The sequence below is a fragment of the Corythoichthys intestinalis genome, chromosome 1, assembly GCF_030265065.1.
Source record: "Corythoichthys intestinalis isolate RoL2023-P3 chromosome 1, ASM3026506v1, whole genome shotgun sequence".
Classification (NCBI taxonomy): Eukaryota; Metazoa; Chordata; class Actinopteri; order Syngnathiformes; family Syngnathidae; genus Corythoichthys; species Corythoichthys intestinalis.
Genome location: NC_080395.1, coordinates 8,350,063 through 8,367,963, shown reverse-complemented (window position 1 = coordinate 8,367,963; position 17,901 = coordinate 8,350,063). Strand labels below are relative to the sequence as shown.

The window sequence follows — 17,901 nt, the reverse complement described above, 5'->3', positions numbered from 1 at the left end:
AAAGTAAATAAAAATAATGATAATAATTAATAATGATAACACTATTAAGCAAATAGATAATAACCAAATAACCCTCTCTGAGTTCTTCACAGAAAAAGGCCAGAAAATAAATAACACTATTGAGGGGAAAAAAAAAATCAAAATGCTCTCTGGTATGGTTCTGGGGGCCGGACCAAATGTCGGGGTGGACCGTAGTTTAGGGACCCCTGTTAAAGTGTATTATTTACCAGTATATTGAAATGCATGCCTTTTAGTTTTTATGGTGCTTTCACACTCAAGTGGGGGCGCCCTTGCGCTTCCTCACGCGAAGACGAAGAAGAACGCGCTCAGTCACAGGAGTGCCAAAATTAAAAATAAATAAATGAATGAATAAATGAATGAATAAATAAATATAAAGAGAAATAAATATATAAATAAATAAATGAACGAATAAATAAATATAAAGAGAAATAAATATATAAATAAAGAAAAATATAACGGTATACTTTGTCATTGACATTTACTTTTGGTCATTAACAACCACAAACGGAAAAAACAATGACAATATTTTTCATTGACTTTTACTTTCTGTCATTGAACATCACAAACGGAAAAAAAACAATGACAATTGTATTTTTTGCCATTGCCTTTTCTGTTTGGCTTTCACATTGTCATTGTCATTTGTCGATCGCCTTTCCTCTTTGGGAATGTAAATGGCAAATGCGCAAGAAACGGTCTGTCAATCAAATGACGTTGGGAGGGGCTTTCCAACCAGGAATAGTAGTCGATAACTGATTATTCCTGGTTTAACTTAAAGGGGAACTTTGAAGTAAGGTTGGCCAACCATGTTTTTGAATAATATCAATGGCTAAACAATTATAAGCATATTTTCATTATTTTTTTTTACGCAACCCTTCCAGATTCTTTGTTTAACCCATAGCAACGCCCTTGACAACGAAAATGCTTTTCTTCGGCAATCTTCGGAAATCTTCGGAAATTACGTCACACCGGGAAGTGCGAGGGAAGTCCGCCATAGAACAGTATTGTTTGTTGCATTGTTTCTCGGTAAGATGCCACGGCGGTGTGTGGCGATGTTTTGTTCTCACTCAAACGAAAAGTTGTATGAGTGGCCAAAGGATAGCAGGGCACGTAAATGGACATCTTTCGTTCGCACGAAGCGAATGAATTTCATGCCATCATCGAGTAGTGTTCTCTGCTGCAAACACTTCGAAGATGCCTGCTTCCTAAACCGGTCTGCTTATGATCAAGGATTTGCCAAAAAGTAAGTGTGATTTTTGGATAGATGACTGATGACTTTGTCAAAGCAGAGGCTGCCAACTGCTGTGGAATGAACAGTATAAGCTAGCGACGTTAGCCGAGGCTATCCCCGATCATAGTTGTTGTTGCGTTCGCTAGGTTAAGCGTGTTTAAATTGTGCGTCATCTACGATCTTGTCCGAAAGGGTTAATCCACTATCAATCGGGAAAGGGGTGTGGATGTGCACATAAGCGGGTCGGCGTCGCGATAATTCACGGTCATGTTGCAGATAGCCTTCTAGTTTGTGTTTCGCCGCTTTGCGAGAGCCGCTGACAGGTGACAAGTGTTGCTTTTAATGTCTGGCAGCGAATCAGCGAGCGCGCAGGCCACGCAGTGAATCATGGGAAATGTAGTCTCGGGACAACACTGAATTGGTGCTTTGTAATCTGTTCGCTTGTGTGAAAAAACTACATTTCCTCACGCCATTAGACGCCACTTTTTTTTCTTATTGATGCCTCAAAAAAGTGGAGAAAGTCATCGGCGACTGTGATATAGTGGATATTATTTAGTTGTAATACGGGAATTGACCAGTAGAGTGTACGCATGTCATTTAGATGTGTTATTGTTTGTGCCTTACCCCTTCACTAAGAGAAAAACGTTATTGTACAGAGTCACTTGGCAAGACGTTGAGTAAAGTTTTAAAAGCCAATAAAGGTGTCGTGTGGGTCACTCGGTCAAGATATAACAACGACTCATCCCCCCCCCCCCCCCCCAACGTTTTTGTTTTATTATTTAATATGCACGAGAGCTGCCGGATCTGCCAAAATGAACATGAAGTCTGATTTTTTTTTTTTTTTTTTAAACTATGTCATCAGATAGACAAAACCATAAAATTATGTGCAAATGCCTGCATCTTCAAATCATGAAAATAATAACAGCCTATATCTTACCAATGTTGTAATCTCGATGGGTCTTGTATCCATTCCATGTCAGGAAGTCTAGGCACATTGTTGGCATCCTGACTGGCGTCTGGCTAATAATATAAAATTCCAATCTCCTCTTCTTCCTCCAACTCTTCAAAAACTTGGATCTCCTCCCTTGCGCTTGATCTATCGCTGTTTGGATCATTGTTTGAAGGGCTTTGTATGGCGGCCGTATGTATGGAGGTGCCATCGCGTTCCCGGTGTGACGTATTACTTCCGGGTTCGTCCCCTTTCAGGCTCGAACTTCGGAAACGCGACTATTTTGTCAAATATACAACATATAAATTATTTTTTCATGCTTTATTTGTTGGACAATGTTTAATTACTTTACTTGTGACCCTATTTGGCATGTGAAGAAATTAGTTCCAACTACAGCTTTAAGGCACATGCGCTGTACGGCTACCCTAGCGCGACCGCGGCTGCTTTGTGTGACTGCACTACGCCACTTCCTTTTAAATGTAATTCTGCTTATGGGGAAATTTTTTGTTCATAAGTAGGTTTTTTAAAACCAAACCTTGTATGGCTCACTGGAGAAATGAGTTCTCTATATATTGCAAAGTTTTGAATGTGATCGATGGGAAGGCCCATCATTTGTTTTCTTTATTCAAACATTTCAAGTTGGTTTAGGAAGTCCTCTCAAGAGAAAAAAGTTGATTTTTAAATTTTTTTATTTTATTTTTTATTTTTTGTTGTGGTGGTTGTTGTCGTTGCCATTGGTTGTTCGGTTATGCTCAATCTATAATATTGTATTTGATGTAGATACTTGAGTGCTTTGTTTTGTGTGCATATTGTTAAAAAAAAAAAAAAAAATACGCCACTTCCTCCAATGTCGTCATGATTATAAACGCAAAGATTCGGACATAGAAAATAATTATTCTTTGAATGGTCTGGCACGTGTGTCGAATAATATATTGTAGCGTTGTCGGGGCTGTCATCAAGGGGTTAATTTATGCACCAACGCGGGGCTGTCATTGGTGCGCTGGTGCACCAGCGCGACGCTCGGATTGATGGACTAGATTGCGTCAGTGTAAATAATAGTTATTGTTTTTGCATTGGTGAGGTGGCGGGAAGTTAATAAAGGAAAAAGAGGAAAAAGGCTCGTGTGTTGTTTTCGCGGCCAAACTTCCGCTTAGCAAACGCTACAATATTTTTTTATAGTCTAGAAAAATTTATATCTGTCACGTAAAAAGTCTATCCATATCCATATCTATCCAGTCTATCCTATCCATAAAAACCGCACGTGCAACTTGATAACCGACGTCACTTTCCTTCAGATAAACTAGGAATAATCAGTTATCGACTACTATTCCTGGTTGGAAAGCCCCGCCCAACGTCATTTGATTGGCAGACCGTTTCTCTGCGCATTTGCCATTTACATTCCCCAAGAGGAAAGGCGATCGACAAATGACAATGTAAAAGCCAAACAGAAAAGGCAAAGGCAAAAAATAAAATTGTCATTGTTTTTTCCGTTTGTGGTGTTCAATGACAGACAGTAAAAGTCGATGAAAAATATTGTCATTATTTTTTCCGTTTGTGGTTGTTAATGACCACAAGTAAATGTCAATGACAAAGTATACCGTTATATTTTTATTTATTTATATATTTAGTTGTCTTTATATTTATTTATTCGTTCATTTACTTACCTATTCATTCATTTATTTATATATTTAAATATTTCTCTTTATATTTATTTATGCATTCATATATTTATTCATGTATTTATTTTTAATTTTGGCACTCCTGTGACCCCATAGAATAAGAGCGCGCTTATTCGCGAAGAAGAAATGCCGCTGTAGGTTCACTATCCCGATCCCCTCACTATCCATTCGCGGGGCCTGCGCTTGACAGTGACGTCACGCTATTCTCGCTATATGATTGGCCGATGAGTCGAAATGATGGTTGTAAAACAACCGCTCATCTATGTAACATGAAAACACAACATTAACTTAAAGTGCCCGTGTTAACACATGCATCTCAAAAACACAGGTGCCTCGTGTCTTGGAAAAAAAATGACTTCAAATTCTTACTGTTGGTTAAACTTACTTTTGATCGAGTACTTTTTGGCTGCCCCACGAATGTGGGCCTTTCGGGCCTTGGGACATTTCGATGAGCGAGTCCCGCTGCTGTATTCTCCTGTCTTTAAGTAGTGGAAAATTTCCTCATAAAAGTCGTCCATGGTTATACAAAGAAAGAACACAATAGTTCGTGCAACAAGCGTTGTTGTGATGATGACCGATGTTTCGTTTTTAAACAGGCATTTCACGGGAGAGCATTTCGACTCATCGGCCAATCATATAGCGAGAATAGCGTGACGTCACTGTCAAGCGCAGGCCCCGCGAATGGATAGTGAGGGGATCGGGATAGTGAACCTACACCTCATCCAAGCGAGTGAGAGAGGGAAGCACTGCTACGACCCTACGTTCTTTCTTAGTTTGTAAAATATCTACAGAGGCAACGCATGTATGTATCATCTTTTGTGGTGGTGGTGTGTGTTTCCACTCGCGATCGGACACTTAAATCCAGTTGTGTAGTGGTTTGAACGATGTGCTAATGCTAGCGAACGCATGCTGAATTAGCAGCTAATCATCGCTCATTTACGTTGATGCAAACCTGCTTGTTATTGGGGACGAAATTGATTTGTTTCATTTCTATTTTTAGTTTCACACTTCAAGCGATGGTTGAATAAAGTCAGCAAATTATGCCAACGTCTTCTGTATCGCCATTTCGGAGTTTAGCTAACTGTACAGCTGTCTCGGTGATTCTTGGCGCCATGCTAGTTTGATGCGTCTGGAAAACAAGACAGTCAGGACGCAATATGCGTCTTCAGGACTCGCTAAAGGGATCGTTAAGGCTTTTTCATTGTGATGTCGAGGCCTCGAAACATTAGGAATTGGAATCTGATTTCGATTCCCATCCCTAATCGCTGCTGTAGAGGAGATCTGCATGGAGGAATGGGCAAAAATAACAGCAACAGTGTGTGAAAAGCTTGTAAAGAGTTACAGAAAACGTTTGCCCTCCGTTATTGCCAACAAAGGGCACATAACAAACTATTGAGATGAACTTTTGGTATTGACCAAATGCTTATTTTCCCCACTGTATTTCATGTCATTTGTCAATGCAGCAAGTGCTTTTTATGTTTATATGGTTTATCGATAGCACTACTCCAGATTGTCCTTAGTTTAATTTATTTTTTGGCTTTTGACCTCAAAAGTGATGTTGTAAATTAATTGTATGCCAACTGTCTTATTATGCCCTTATAATTATATATTTTCAGGTAGTTCATTCACAACATCTGAGTGAGACGCCTCAATCGCCCTGGTTTGCTGCTCAGCCCTCAGGAACAATCTTGTGTGGACATTGCACCTGCATGGCTGGTTTGGGTGAAACATGTTCACATGTCACTTCTGTAATGTTTGCTGTAGAAACTGCTGTAAAGATGAAAAATGACACTACCAGCACTTCAGTTTCTTGTAGCTGGCAAGCCCCTTCACAAACCCAAAATGTTGAGTATTCCAGATCATCAGACATGGACTTAACAAGCCCAGCAGCAAAAAAGCGGAAATGTGCTGGGGAGTCTGTTACGTCAGTAACCCCAGGTGAACAGGAACTGCAACCCCCTCAGGATTATACTGACTTTTACCGAAAATTGCACTTTTCTGGTGTCAAGCCAGTGGTACTGTCAGTCTTACCCGATTACTGTAAGGAGTTTGTCCCCAAGACTGTTAAGTTGGACTTGCCGAAACCAGTGTCTTCTGTCTTCATGGAGATACATGCGTCTAAGTCATTGGATGAACTTACAGCGGAAGCTAGTACAGATGATTCTCAGGTAAGGCTAAATTTCACTGTCATTGTCGAGTTGTAATATTTTAAGCTGTGACCAGTCCAGTGAGAATAATATGTTGTCTTCATTTCAGATCAGTGCCGGAGAACAGTCAACTACAAAATCCCGGTTTTTGAATCGGGCCGGCCGTATTACAGCTAGTAACTTTAAAGCTGCATCTCGGACAGAGATAGAAAATCCCTCCAACTCACTGATTCAGAGGATATGCTACCCTGATGCATTCAAATTCACAACAGAGGCTACAAGGTATGATCAAAAATCATAAAGTCCCTTCAGAAATAAATGCATTTTTCACAGGTTTGCATTCATTCAAATTTTTGCAGGGGAGGATCATTATATTATCACTATAATAATTATATCCATTGATACATATTTTCAATTTTCATTGAAATGTAGCAGTGACAAACATGAATGTATTAGTTCTAGGGCTGTCAAACGATTAAAATGTTTAATCGAGTTAAATCACAGCTTAAAAAATAATTAATCGTAATTAATCGCAATTCAAACCTTTAAAATATGCCATATTTTTCTGTAAATTGTTGGAATGGAAAGACAAGACGGATGTATACAATCAACTTACTGTACATAAGTACTGTATTTGTTTATTATAACAATAAATCCACAAGATGGCATTAACATTATTAACATTCTTTCTTTGAAAGGGATCCACTGATAGAAAGACTTGTAATTCTTAAAAGATAAATGTGAGTACAAGTTAGTAATTTTGATAGTTTGTAAATTGTGACCAAATATTGCCATCTAGTGTATTTGTTGAGCTAAACAAAATGTTTGAATAGAGTTTGTGAGTATTATTTTGCATAGCTATTTTGATTTGGAATCCCAGTTCTTTGCATTGAGCGCTTTTCTTTTTGTGAACATTATTTTTTTCAAGAGATAGGAATATTATTTGTGCTTTCACTGAATGATACTGTAGCGACTTAACTGTTCTTAACTTAACAGTCCAAATGCATGATGGGACATTGACAACCATGACTGTCAGTGGTGGCTGCAAATGGTATATCTCCTCTGCGTTGTGTACAATACACGGTGTTAAGAATAAGATAATCTCCTGCCATTATTCCCCACGTCGCTTGCCACAGTAGTTATAATTATCTAGACCTTTTGAAAAAGACCAAGATCGTCTTATTTACTGGAAAGTTGGGCAACCATGACTGTCTGTGGTGGCTGCAAATGGTATATCTCCTCTGCGTTGTGTACAATACATGGTGTTAAGAAAAAGCTCATCGCCTGGCATTCTTCCCCACGTCTCTCGCCACAATAGTTATAATTGTTGTGGACGACATGGCAAAGCTTATACCAATAAATAGCACGGCTCCACTGAATGCCTGTGTCCACTCCACTCGCTTGACTTTGCTCTCAATATACTTAAAGCGGCGCCATTATACTCTGTTCTAGAGCTGTCCCGACTAGTCGACATCGATGACGTAAATCCGTCGACGAGCACAACATCCCGTCGACGGTTAGTGAAGGGTTAAAAAATATATGCGTGGAAAGTTCAGAATGTTTGACGCTCTGTATGCAAGCGGGGAAAGCGGCACAAAGCCAAAAAAAGCGCACCAGAGTGTCCAAAACATTGACTTATTTCAAAGAAACAAACAAACAAATGAGGGAACACTCTTGTGTCCTGTCTCTTCAATGCCAAGCTTGGCTGCACGTCGGCCGTGAATAAACACCCAAAGCGCCGTCACCCAGTATTTAAGTCAATCTAACTAACTAATGACATGTTTTATTGAAGTTGCTAAGCCTGTCACGATATGCAATGAGTCCATTTATCGCACGGCAAATAAAAATGAGGGCGGTAATTTTCACGGCTGCCTTTTATAGCTGCGCACATGCGTGCGTGCATACATTGGTGCGTGCGTGCTGATGGCATTTGAGTCTCGAGTTCCTTTCTCTTATCAACACGCTGTAGAATTAAAGTTCAGACATACAAAATAAGAAAACACATCTATATTAAACACTGTAACGTTAGCACTGCTACACTGAGGTGAATGGGGGAAAAAGGCAACTTACTTTAGCCTGCTATAAAACTTTGGCAGTCGTCTCGTGAAAGCAAACTTGCGGTTAAAAGGTGACACTTCAGACATGAAAAATCGCTGGTTAACAGCATTTGCAAACGAAAAAAATGACCAAAAAAATCTATTATTGACACTACATGCAATGACAAAAAGTGCGTTTTTTGAGGAATGTAAAGCTGAAGTTAGCGGTTTAGCGAACGTACTTCCGGTGAACATTTCAAAATAAAAGCATGTCATGTTCATCATATAAATAGCGATTTCTGAAGTTAATCCCACATACTTCAGAATTCAGATTCTACACTAAGCCTTTAAAATGACACCCTTTATGAAAAATCTGATTGGTAATGAATAATTATTATAATTATTATAATACTATTATATATAGTACTATGCTATACTATTAATGCTAGGTGTTTTTTTAAGAATTGTTTTGAATCATGTTGGAAAGGCGAAGTCAGTGTTCTGAATCTGTTTACATTCCATTCTTTTGCACTAGTTAATTCTATCAGCATTTGAACTCATTGTTTATTTGTGATTTATTATTGAGATTTACGTGTTTATTTGTACTTTAATAAATAATTTAAGTGTTCCAATATGTTTTTGTGAATTGATAAGCGTCAACAAAAATTTCATTGCTAAATTAGTAAAAAAAAATAGATAAATTTTTTTAAATTATTAGATTAGTCGACTAATCGTAAAAATAGTCGGCTGACTAATCGGGAGAAAATTAGTCGTTTGGGACAGCCCTACTCTGTTCGCGGCCATGCATTAATTTGTTAAATATTTTAACGTGATTAATTTTAAAAAATTAATTACTGCCCGTTAACACGATAATTTTGACAGCCCTAATTATTTCTAATATTTTTAATATAATTTTATCATTGTAGGTATGGATGCAGTCATGAATGGAAAGTGAGGAAAGACTATGAAATGATCACTAAGCCAAAACAAAGAGACATGAAAGTGACAGAGAGTGGAATCTACATCCATAAGGAGTTTCCTTACTTAGGTGCCTCACCTGATGGCTTAGTAAAGTGTGACGACTGCTGCGGAGAAGGACTCCTGGAGATAAAATGTTCTTTCTGCCACATAGATTCAACAATCGAAAGTGCAGTGCAAGATAAAAATGTCTGCATAGATGGGCATTTCGGATGGAAAGCAGACCATACATACTCGTACCAGATCGAGTGTCAGCCTGGTGTGACTGGCCGGAGCTACCGGGACCGGAGTTTGTTGACAGGTAAAGAAATGCTTATCCAGCGCATAACCCTGGACACCAAGTTCTTTGCCGAAGCACTGGAGAAGGTTTCCACCTTCTACAAAATGTGCATACTACCTGAACTTCTTAACAAGTCCTTCTCTCAAAAAAAATACATTGTGTTTGCCAGTTGAAAATGTAGAGAATAGGATCTGTTACTGCCAAAAAAGTGATAATAATAAGACAATAATTTATCGCAGCAGGGATAATTGTAAGATTAACCTCCTAAGACCCGGACTCTTGCAAGGCATACATTTTTATTTTCTCTTTGATATTTAGGCTAATTGGGACCTGATGAGTGTAAAAACAAAGAATTATCTTTTTACATGATGTGGTTTCTGAGAAAAATGATGTCCACATATGAGGACATTCGTTTTAAATTTGAGTGAACACAATAACGTCACAATTGAGTAATGATGTACAAAACTTTATTTGTTGCCTGAACATGGCAGCAGTTTTTCCGAGTGCAAAAACAAAATTCAAAGCAACAACTTGTGCCCCTTTATGCAAGTCCTATGAAGTGCTGCTAACAGTTGCAGGAGGACAAAAAAGAAAAACAAGTACACTTCAAAAATGTTTTTCATTGCTACTGTTGAACTGTTCATTTCAATTTCTGAACATGGCATAAAACATGAAACTTGCACACCAAAAGTGCTCCAACATTTTTTTGCCTTGGGAAAATGTTCATGCCTATGTATGAAAGGCAGCGTAACAGTTGCGATCTGCCTGTAAGCAGAGGAACACCTTGCATGTAACACACTGCACTCGAGTTTTCCCTGAGCATCCTTTTGCTCTGCATCGTGATGCGTTCTTTGAGTGTACCACTTCTGGCAGATGTGCATTACCCTTTCTGCGGAATGAGATGTGGGGCACTTCCTGCACTGGACGCAATTTCCCTTGGACTGAAACGTCTGTGTCATCTTCCTGCTCTGGAAAGTCAGAGTTGTCATTGTCTCTCTGAGCCAAGAAGGTCATGGCCACTTCCATGCGGAATTGAAGGAACTGCATGATGTTTTTCTTTGGTGTGTCATTCAGAGTGAGGTCTTTGCGGTACAGTAGCCAGCTGTTGGCTAAAGCCAGATCGGTAAAGTGCATCAGCATCCGCAGTGTCCATTTTTTTGTACGGACACTCATTCGATAGTAGCTCATCATTCTATCCACAAGGTCAACTCCACCCATCTTGGAGTTGTATTCACGGATAACAAATGGTCGAGAGATGGTCACATGCCGTTTCAGTTTCTTGTCCCATCGCTGGCACGTGTCTTCTGGCTCTCTCGCATGTACAGTAGACATCATCAACACTGGTTTATTGTCAAACCACTTGGTGACATAAATGTTTCCATCCAGATTGGTAACTTGTGCCGAGGTTCCTCTTCCATTTTTTTTCATGGTCTTGTCACTTGGCAATTTCTGCGCTGCAGCAGCAACTCGATTCCTCATAACTGTACCAGTTATATACAGATGCTTCTTCATCATGTGTTCCACTGCCTGGATTGATGTGAAGAATCGATCGCAGTACACATTTGTATTAGGATTCAGAGTCTGAGACAGACGATCGATCACCAAGCCTCCCAAACCCAGATTCCCTGGTTCTTCAACTTGTTCACGGAGTCCATCTGCACCTTGATAAATCTCAAAGTCCAGTACTATACCATCTGATGTTGCGCAAACAAAGTTTTTGATGCCAACTGGGTTTGGTTTCATCGGCAGATATTGTCGACATGGACAAGCTCCTGTGAATGGAATCATCTGTTCATCAATGGAAACGCACTGTGGCCGAGCCTGAGATTTGCAGCCTTTCAGAATGCGGTTGAGAAAAGGCCTCACCTTCCAGAACTTGTCACACTCTTTCAGATCTTCTGGAACATCCTCATCAATGAGCACTTTGAGTGACCTCCTCAGTCGGAAGAATCTATCACGTGTGAACTTTTCAGTGATGGCAGGGAATCTCAAGGATTTAGACCAATACATCTTGATTGCAGGATATGGTACACAAGACATCAAAATACAGGCACCAAAAAAATGAAAAATTTCATCAGCTGTTGTGTTGAGTGGATCTCCACTTCTAGACAGTGATGTAGCATTTGAGCAATCTGCAATGATTTTTATCAAATCTGTGTCAATATACTGTTGTATGTAGTCCAGGGGGGTCCAGCCTTCTCTGTCATGAACAGTTTCCTCCTCGTGGTCAAACGGAGGTTGATGTGGGGTAAGCGAAGAAGCCTTCCATCGCATTCCACGCCCTTTGTTGTTCTGTTCTTCATGGCTGGGTCCTGGTGTTGTATCTTCAGAGACATTGCCTGAGACATCAGCCTCTTCCTGCGGTGTCTGAGAGCGACGCCTGGGGGTGCGTGATGTGGCAATGTCACGATCTGACCGATATCCCTCGTATTCCTCGCGCAAACGTTTGCGTCCCCTGATAGGCTGACAGGGCTGTGGCACGGGGTCCTCACACCCACTACTGTCTTCTTCACTGCTGGTGGGAGGAGGTTGATATTCAGCATCTCCCACAGGATCATCGATATCTGATAAATCCTCCACCTCAGAGTTTTCTCCACCAATTAACCCCAGCATTTTCATTACTTGTTGCAGAGAATAACGCTCTAGGAAAAAAAACATTTTGTTTCAAACCAAAAACAAATCTACATATATTTATTTATAAAACATGACATATTTGTTTGTACTGTATAAAATTATGTTTTCTAACAAAATCATCCCAAAATACAAATTCTAAATCAACTCCCTCCGTCCACATTTGTGGACATGTTCAACAAAACCATCAAAACTAAGTCCCTCTGTCCACATATGTGTACATCAAGTTTAGCAGCATGGTAAATCGTCAATTTTTTTTACTTTTGCAAAATTTAACTTCCACAACACACATTGAACACTTCTAAACATATCTGAGCAAGAATCAGCCATGAAATTTGTTTGAATTTTTTACCTGGTCGACTTTTGGATTGGGAGGAGCCATCAGAATGTTTGGGTGGGTTGTCAGCCATCTTGAATTTGACATGTGCTTTGTTACACTCTTCTTCCACCACTAGGTGGAAGCTTAACGTCCTCATAAGTGGACGCCAGGCCCTTGTAGTCCAAAATTTAACATTGTAGTCTTGACAACCAAAAATGTGATGTCCACACATGTGGACGCCAGGTCGTAGGAGGTTAAGGCTTTCCACAAGGAATGCTGCGGTCTTAAAAATATGCCTAAAAAGGGCTGGTTTTGTCAGTTTTGTAGGACATTGCTGAAGAGAACAAAATTTACAAACAAACAAACAATAAATTAAAAAAATATTCGAATAAACTTTTCATATAGCATTGTAAGAAATCATTTAATCTTTTTCATCAATTTCATTTCCACAGTAAGGCCATAAATCAGTCGGACGGAATAATGGGAGGGCAGGCATTGCAAAGTGCACAAAGAATTGCAACAATTTTATCGAGACATGTTGTTTCAATATGAAACTGATTGAATCATAGTGATTGGAATTACTGAATTTAGAACAGGTTTTTTTTCTAAACATTCCTTTAACTCTTTCTACATGTATCCTGACATTAGCATTTTTTCTAGTTTCTAAAACATCCATGGCATCCAGCTGAGATTTACCTCTAGTAAATGCAGGAATGTGTAATGCAATGGCCATAGCTGGATTTTTGGGGGATTTTATGGGTGAAACATGGTCATATGACAAGAGTCACGATGCAGACATAAAGGAGTGGTCTAGTTTTTCTTTTTTTTCTTTTTTTTTTTTTCCAATTTTTCTTTGTTTGGATCGATTATTTATCATCTAACACAGGGGTGCTCAAAGTTTTTTGCTCCAAGATCTACTTTTAAATGAGACAACCTCCCTGCACTTCCGATCCGATACCAATACTGGCTGATGCCGATAGCGACCTTTTCTGAGCACGTGTTGGTTATTTAGCCTCCTTACTTTGTTGTCAGACTCGTGTTTAAAAAGGTTTTAGTACTCTTGATAACAATTAGCCAGCTGAATTCGGTGAGTTTGAATAACACACAGCGGTTGGTAACAAGAAACTGACCTGTTTATTCAGTGACAAACACAAAACATTATAAATAACAAACAGAAATGGCATAGTCAGTCAGTAAAACGTGCAAATAATATTGCAAACTGTCTTACAAAAGCAAAACACACCAACAACCTCAGTGGAAAGTCCCACAAATTCCCCAAGCTATTAGATGCTTTTGATGTTTCGTGCATTAGTTACAAAAATTGTATAAGAAGCCTCTCAGGTTTAAATAAACGACGATTTCAGTATCAAGTTAACATTTTACAACAGTACATAAAATACTCTAGTCCTCATTCTGTATCAGCAGCTTTAAACTACATTCAATTCATTTAATTTTGCGAATCAAATGTTAAAGTTGTCAAAATCGCTCCCGTTATTTCATAATTTCCCTTCTGTCTACTTTCGACATGTGAAAGTTCTAAAACTGTTTAGATGATAGATTCAAGTCATGATTTTGCCGATTTAGGGGTATTTTAGATAAAAAGTTAATTAGGTTCGCTTGGAAGGTTCACAACAGCCTACTAGGGAAGTCTTCTGGTTTAAGATGGCGGCCGTTTACTAACGCATCTGGTTTTCAATACTTCAATGTTGCTAATGCAGTCGAGTCTGTCGTGTAGCATCTTGTTCTATATACATATGATATCTATTATCTCCAGTAAAATGACGTTGACGTAGTTTGTAGCGGCTATCAGCAGCAGTCAGGTATTCTTGTGTTTTTTATCCAGCGGCATGAGTTGAGCTAAAGCCGTGAGTTGAGCATTGGCATTACCCGGGTCTAAGACAAGTTATGTTTATTTTCGGGACGATTGCGTCCCGCTTTACTTGACATATTTCAATCATCGGAATTTGGATGTTTGTGAATCGTTCTTGAATCTTCCACGGCTGAATCGCGTGTTGGATGGTGCGTCTTTACTCACGAGAGATAATGGCTCGTCATCCAGAATGAATTCTTCGGCAATAATTCCTGTTATTCCCTGGGCTTTGGGACTGTCGAGTGCCAGTTTGTCACGCATAGCAAAAGTTTCTGTCAGTGTTAGTTGCGTAGGACCTTTCTGTCTTCGGTTTTCTTAAAATACTCCTCATATTGTTTGTGGTGGTATTTTGCTAAATGCTTGATTAGGTTGGTTGTATTAAAACTTCTTACAGCTTTACCACTACGCTTGCCTTTATTGTGGCATATGTTGCTCCCTGCCTCTTCGTCTTTGTCGTCCTTTAAGGTGAAATGATCCCACACAGCTGACATTTTTACCGATAGTCTCTCGGTAAATTGGGAGACGGTAATGTAAATGTAGTGTGTTGAAGGTGTGCCGTAGAATGCGGACCAGATTTTAGGGAAGCCGAAGCAAAAACTGGAATGGATTATGTAAACCGGTGCGCTGGAAAACCCGGACCGGACTGTAAAAAAAAAAAAAAAAAAAAAAATGGATCTGAAGTCTAGATTGGAATTTTTCCCGTGTTCCGATCCGATACCGATGCGCATTTTTTTGCCCATATCGGCGTCTGATCCGATCCAAATATCGGATCGGGACATCTCTAATCCTCAACCCATTTTTATTTTTTATGACTGTTGTCAAGCCCAGCCCTTTCCCAAAAGCCGTGTTCACTGCAAGCTAGGCGCTAATGACGCACAGCTGCACCGCAACGGTAGCGTCTCTCTCGCTATTTGATGATGTGATTGCTGCATGAAATCCGATTTGGGAGAGTGGACAGTACAGACCGCCTCGACAGTCTGGAAAAATGTGGCCCAGATCGGATTTGAACCACATACGAAAGTGACCCAGATCGGATTTGAAATGGTCCAGTTCTATGCGACTTTGTCACGTTCAGACCGTCAAGTTAATGCCTCACTCGAGTCGGAAAAACATGAAAAAATCGGATTCGTGCATTAAGACCTGTAGTATGAACGTAGCCTTAGTTACTTGGCAAAGTAACTGGGGTTAATTTTCATGTTCTTTTTCCCCATTCCAAAAAAAAGGTTATTGCATTTATTGCATTAGTTCCCTTCTGTCTACTTTCGAAATATCAATGTTTTAAAACTGTTTCCTTACAGGGTACCTTGCACTTAAAGACAATATGTTAATTAAAACAAATAGAATATTGCCATTGAGTTAAAAATCTCTTAATATTTAGTACTTGTTTTGACCTACATAATATTTTATGCGCGCAATGGACGCTGGGGGCTATAATGTGGTTGAGCTAGACTGAGAATAGCTGTGCTAGCTAGCAACCGAAGCCAGTATGACGGCAGGCAGGATTTTGTCACATTCTGCTGCTGGTCAGATAGTTTTGTAACAGAACTGTGGGATGAGTCCCGATGTAGTACCAGCATCCAATTCCAGCTCATCAGTAGTGTGTTTAAACTGATCCTAGGCAAGTTGCTGAGATATTGACTTGCTACCATTTAACAGTTTGTGCAGTATATCCCTTCGTTGCGATTTGCATTATTGACCTGTCGTTTTCATTTGTATGCCTCTGGTTGTGGTTTTCCTTTTTTTTTGTCCCGACCAACTGTCTCGGACCCTGTTTTTGATCGTTTGTCTTTTTTTCAATGAACCTGGAGTCCTACCTTGCATTCGTGGACCGTAAAACTAAACTTGAGTTACTGATTGCAGTTAATAGATTGATGGAAAATACACATACTATCGATGTAGAAAAAAGAACATGGTCCTTGTGGTGTTAGTTAATGCTACTAAACGGTGTGGCCCTAAACGTTTCCTGCATGCAGCGAAAGTGATTTTTTTTTAATATCCTGTGTCCCACAGACGCCACAGTGGAAGATCTTCACCTGGAGAAGCACGATCCCCCTGACGTTAAAGAGGAGGAGTTGGAGATGCTGTACATCAAACAGGAGGCGGAAGAAGAACAGGAAGATGAAATCTGCAAGTTTCCAAGGACTGTTAGTGTGGAGAGTGAAGAAGATAACGGTCCGAGCCAAGCATTAAAACTAGCTAGCAGTAGCTTGTTTCAGCACCTGCCAACGAGAGGTGAGGGACGATCGCCACCGGACGACCTCTTAAAGCCACTGTCGGACAGCGACGACTTAACATCACACTCTTCTGACTTCAACACGGATGAGGAGGATGTTGACTTCAATGCTTCGAAATCCTTAAACAAGTCATCACTGCAAAGAAACACAAAAGAATACTCGGGTGGGAAACCTTTTTCCTGCTCACAGTGCAATAAAACATACGCTCAAAAGGAAAATCTAATCATACATTCGCATACACACACTGAAGAAAAAGCTTTTCTCTGCACATTTTGTGGTAAAAGATTCAACAGGAAGGGAAATCTTAATAGACACACCAAAAATCACACTGGGGAGAAGCCTTTTGTCTGCACATCATGTGGTAAAAGATTCCGCGCCAAAACAGGTTTAAAAAATCATACAATAACACACACTGGGGAGAAGCCTTTTGTCTGCTCTCTTTGCAATAAAGCATTTGTTTCGAAGCGAGCGTTGACAAATCACACAAATGCACACAATGGAGAATATCCATTTGTCTGCACACTTTGTGGTAAAAGATTCATCCAGAAGGGAAGTTTAAAAGTACACACAAGAAAACACACCGGAGAGAAGCCTTTCGTCTGCTCACTTTGCGATAAAAGATTTTTTACCAAGTATGAGTTAACAAGACACAAATGTAAACACACTGGAAAAAAGCCTTATGTCTGCACGTTATGTGATAAAAGATATCGTTTGAAGCGTGAGTTAACAAGACATGCGCGTATACACGCCAAGTGAAAGGTTCACCCGGAAGCAAGAATTAAACGTTTCCGAAAGAAAACACCAAGGAGAAACCTTTCACCTTCACTGTGTGCTGTAACAGGGTACCTGTGGGTTATTAAAAGTATTAAAAAAGCATTGAATTTAGTTTTCCTTTTTTGAAGGTATTAAAAGTATTGAATTAATTGTTGTAAGTCTGGAATTTTTTCACCGTGGTCTTTTCAAGAACATTTCAGTGCAACCTAAATTATATCCGTGACGAAGTTGTTTTTTTTAAAAATCCATAACGAAGATAACGCATAGAATTTTTACGATGCACTGCACTACAAATCGAAATGCAACTCGTGCGTGCCAAACCACCACAACCGGCAAAACGGAGAATCCACCCACCTCCGCATCGTGAATGCGTGGAACGAAAACCCTGCAGGCAGAAGTATTGTGGATTCTGAACACCAGAACAGACCACCATTCATATACTTCAAATGAGTCCATTGGTGATGTGTTTAGGATATAACGTCATTTTTGGTCGGCATCGGCTGTCACAATGCGTTTTGTTCCAGACGGAGCGTTCCCGATGTCTTAACTGTCTTTTGTAACAAATTTCAGTTGGCAGAAAAAACACACATTTTCTTAATGTTTAAATAGTCTACATATTTTTATGATTATAAATGCATTTACGCAATGAAATAACAAGGGAAAAGTTTGTTAAACATAATGTTGGTCAAATCGTGTTTTTTTCCGGAGAGAGCATTCCCGACTTCGTAACTGCAGTCAATTTAAGCTCATCAAGA

General features: G+C 39.6%; 1 protein-coding gene across 2 annotated transcripts; it reads left to right on the top strand.

Moving 5' to 3' along the window:
• The first annotated feature begins 804 nt into the window (after positions 1 to 804).
• On the top strand, positions 805 to 17,265 carry LOC130913159 (zinc finger protein 2-like). 2 transcript variants are annotated; one of them, XM_057831650.1, is made up of 6 exons: positions 805 to 1,261; positions 5,494 to 6,045; positions 6,134 to 6,306; positions 8,987 to 9,108; positions 9,193 to 9,339; positions 16,149 to 17,265. In XM_057831650.1, exons 2-6 carry the CDS (start codon positions 5,587 to 5,589, stop codon positions 17,126 to 17,128), a joined length of 1,881 nt encoding a protein of 626 aa, XP_057687633.1. In that variant the 5' UTR covers positions 805 to 1,261; positions 5,494 to 5,586; the 3' UTR covers positions 17,129 to 17,265. The 2 variants fall into 2 exon arrangements, with proteins under 2 accessions (XP_057687633.1, XP_057687550.1); XM_057831567.1 differs by lacking the exon at positions 805 to 1,261 and adding an exon at positions 4,558 to 4,679.
• Positions 17,266 to 17,901: the final 636 nt, after the last annotated feature.

Excerpts from the sequence above, each read along its gene's own strand:
- LOC130913159 (XM_057831650.1), top strand. The coding sequence starts at position 5,587 with ATGGCTGGTTTGGGTGAAACATGTTCACATGTCACTTCTGTAATGTTT. Across the intron at positions 6,307-8,986 it reads TTCACAACAGAGGCTACAAG|GTATGGATGCAGTCATGAAT; the intron begins GTATGATCAAAA and ends TTATCATTGTAG. Across the intron at positions 9,340-16,148 it reads GGACCGGAGTTTGTTGACAG|ACGCCACAGTGGAAGATCTT; the intron begins GTAAAGAAATGC and ends TGTGTCCCACAG.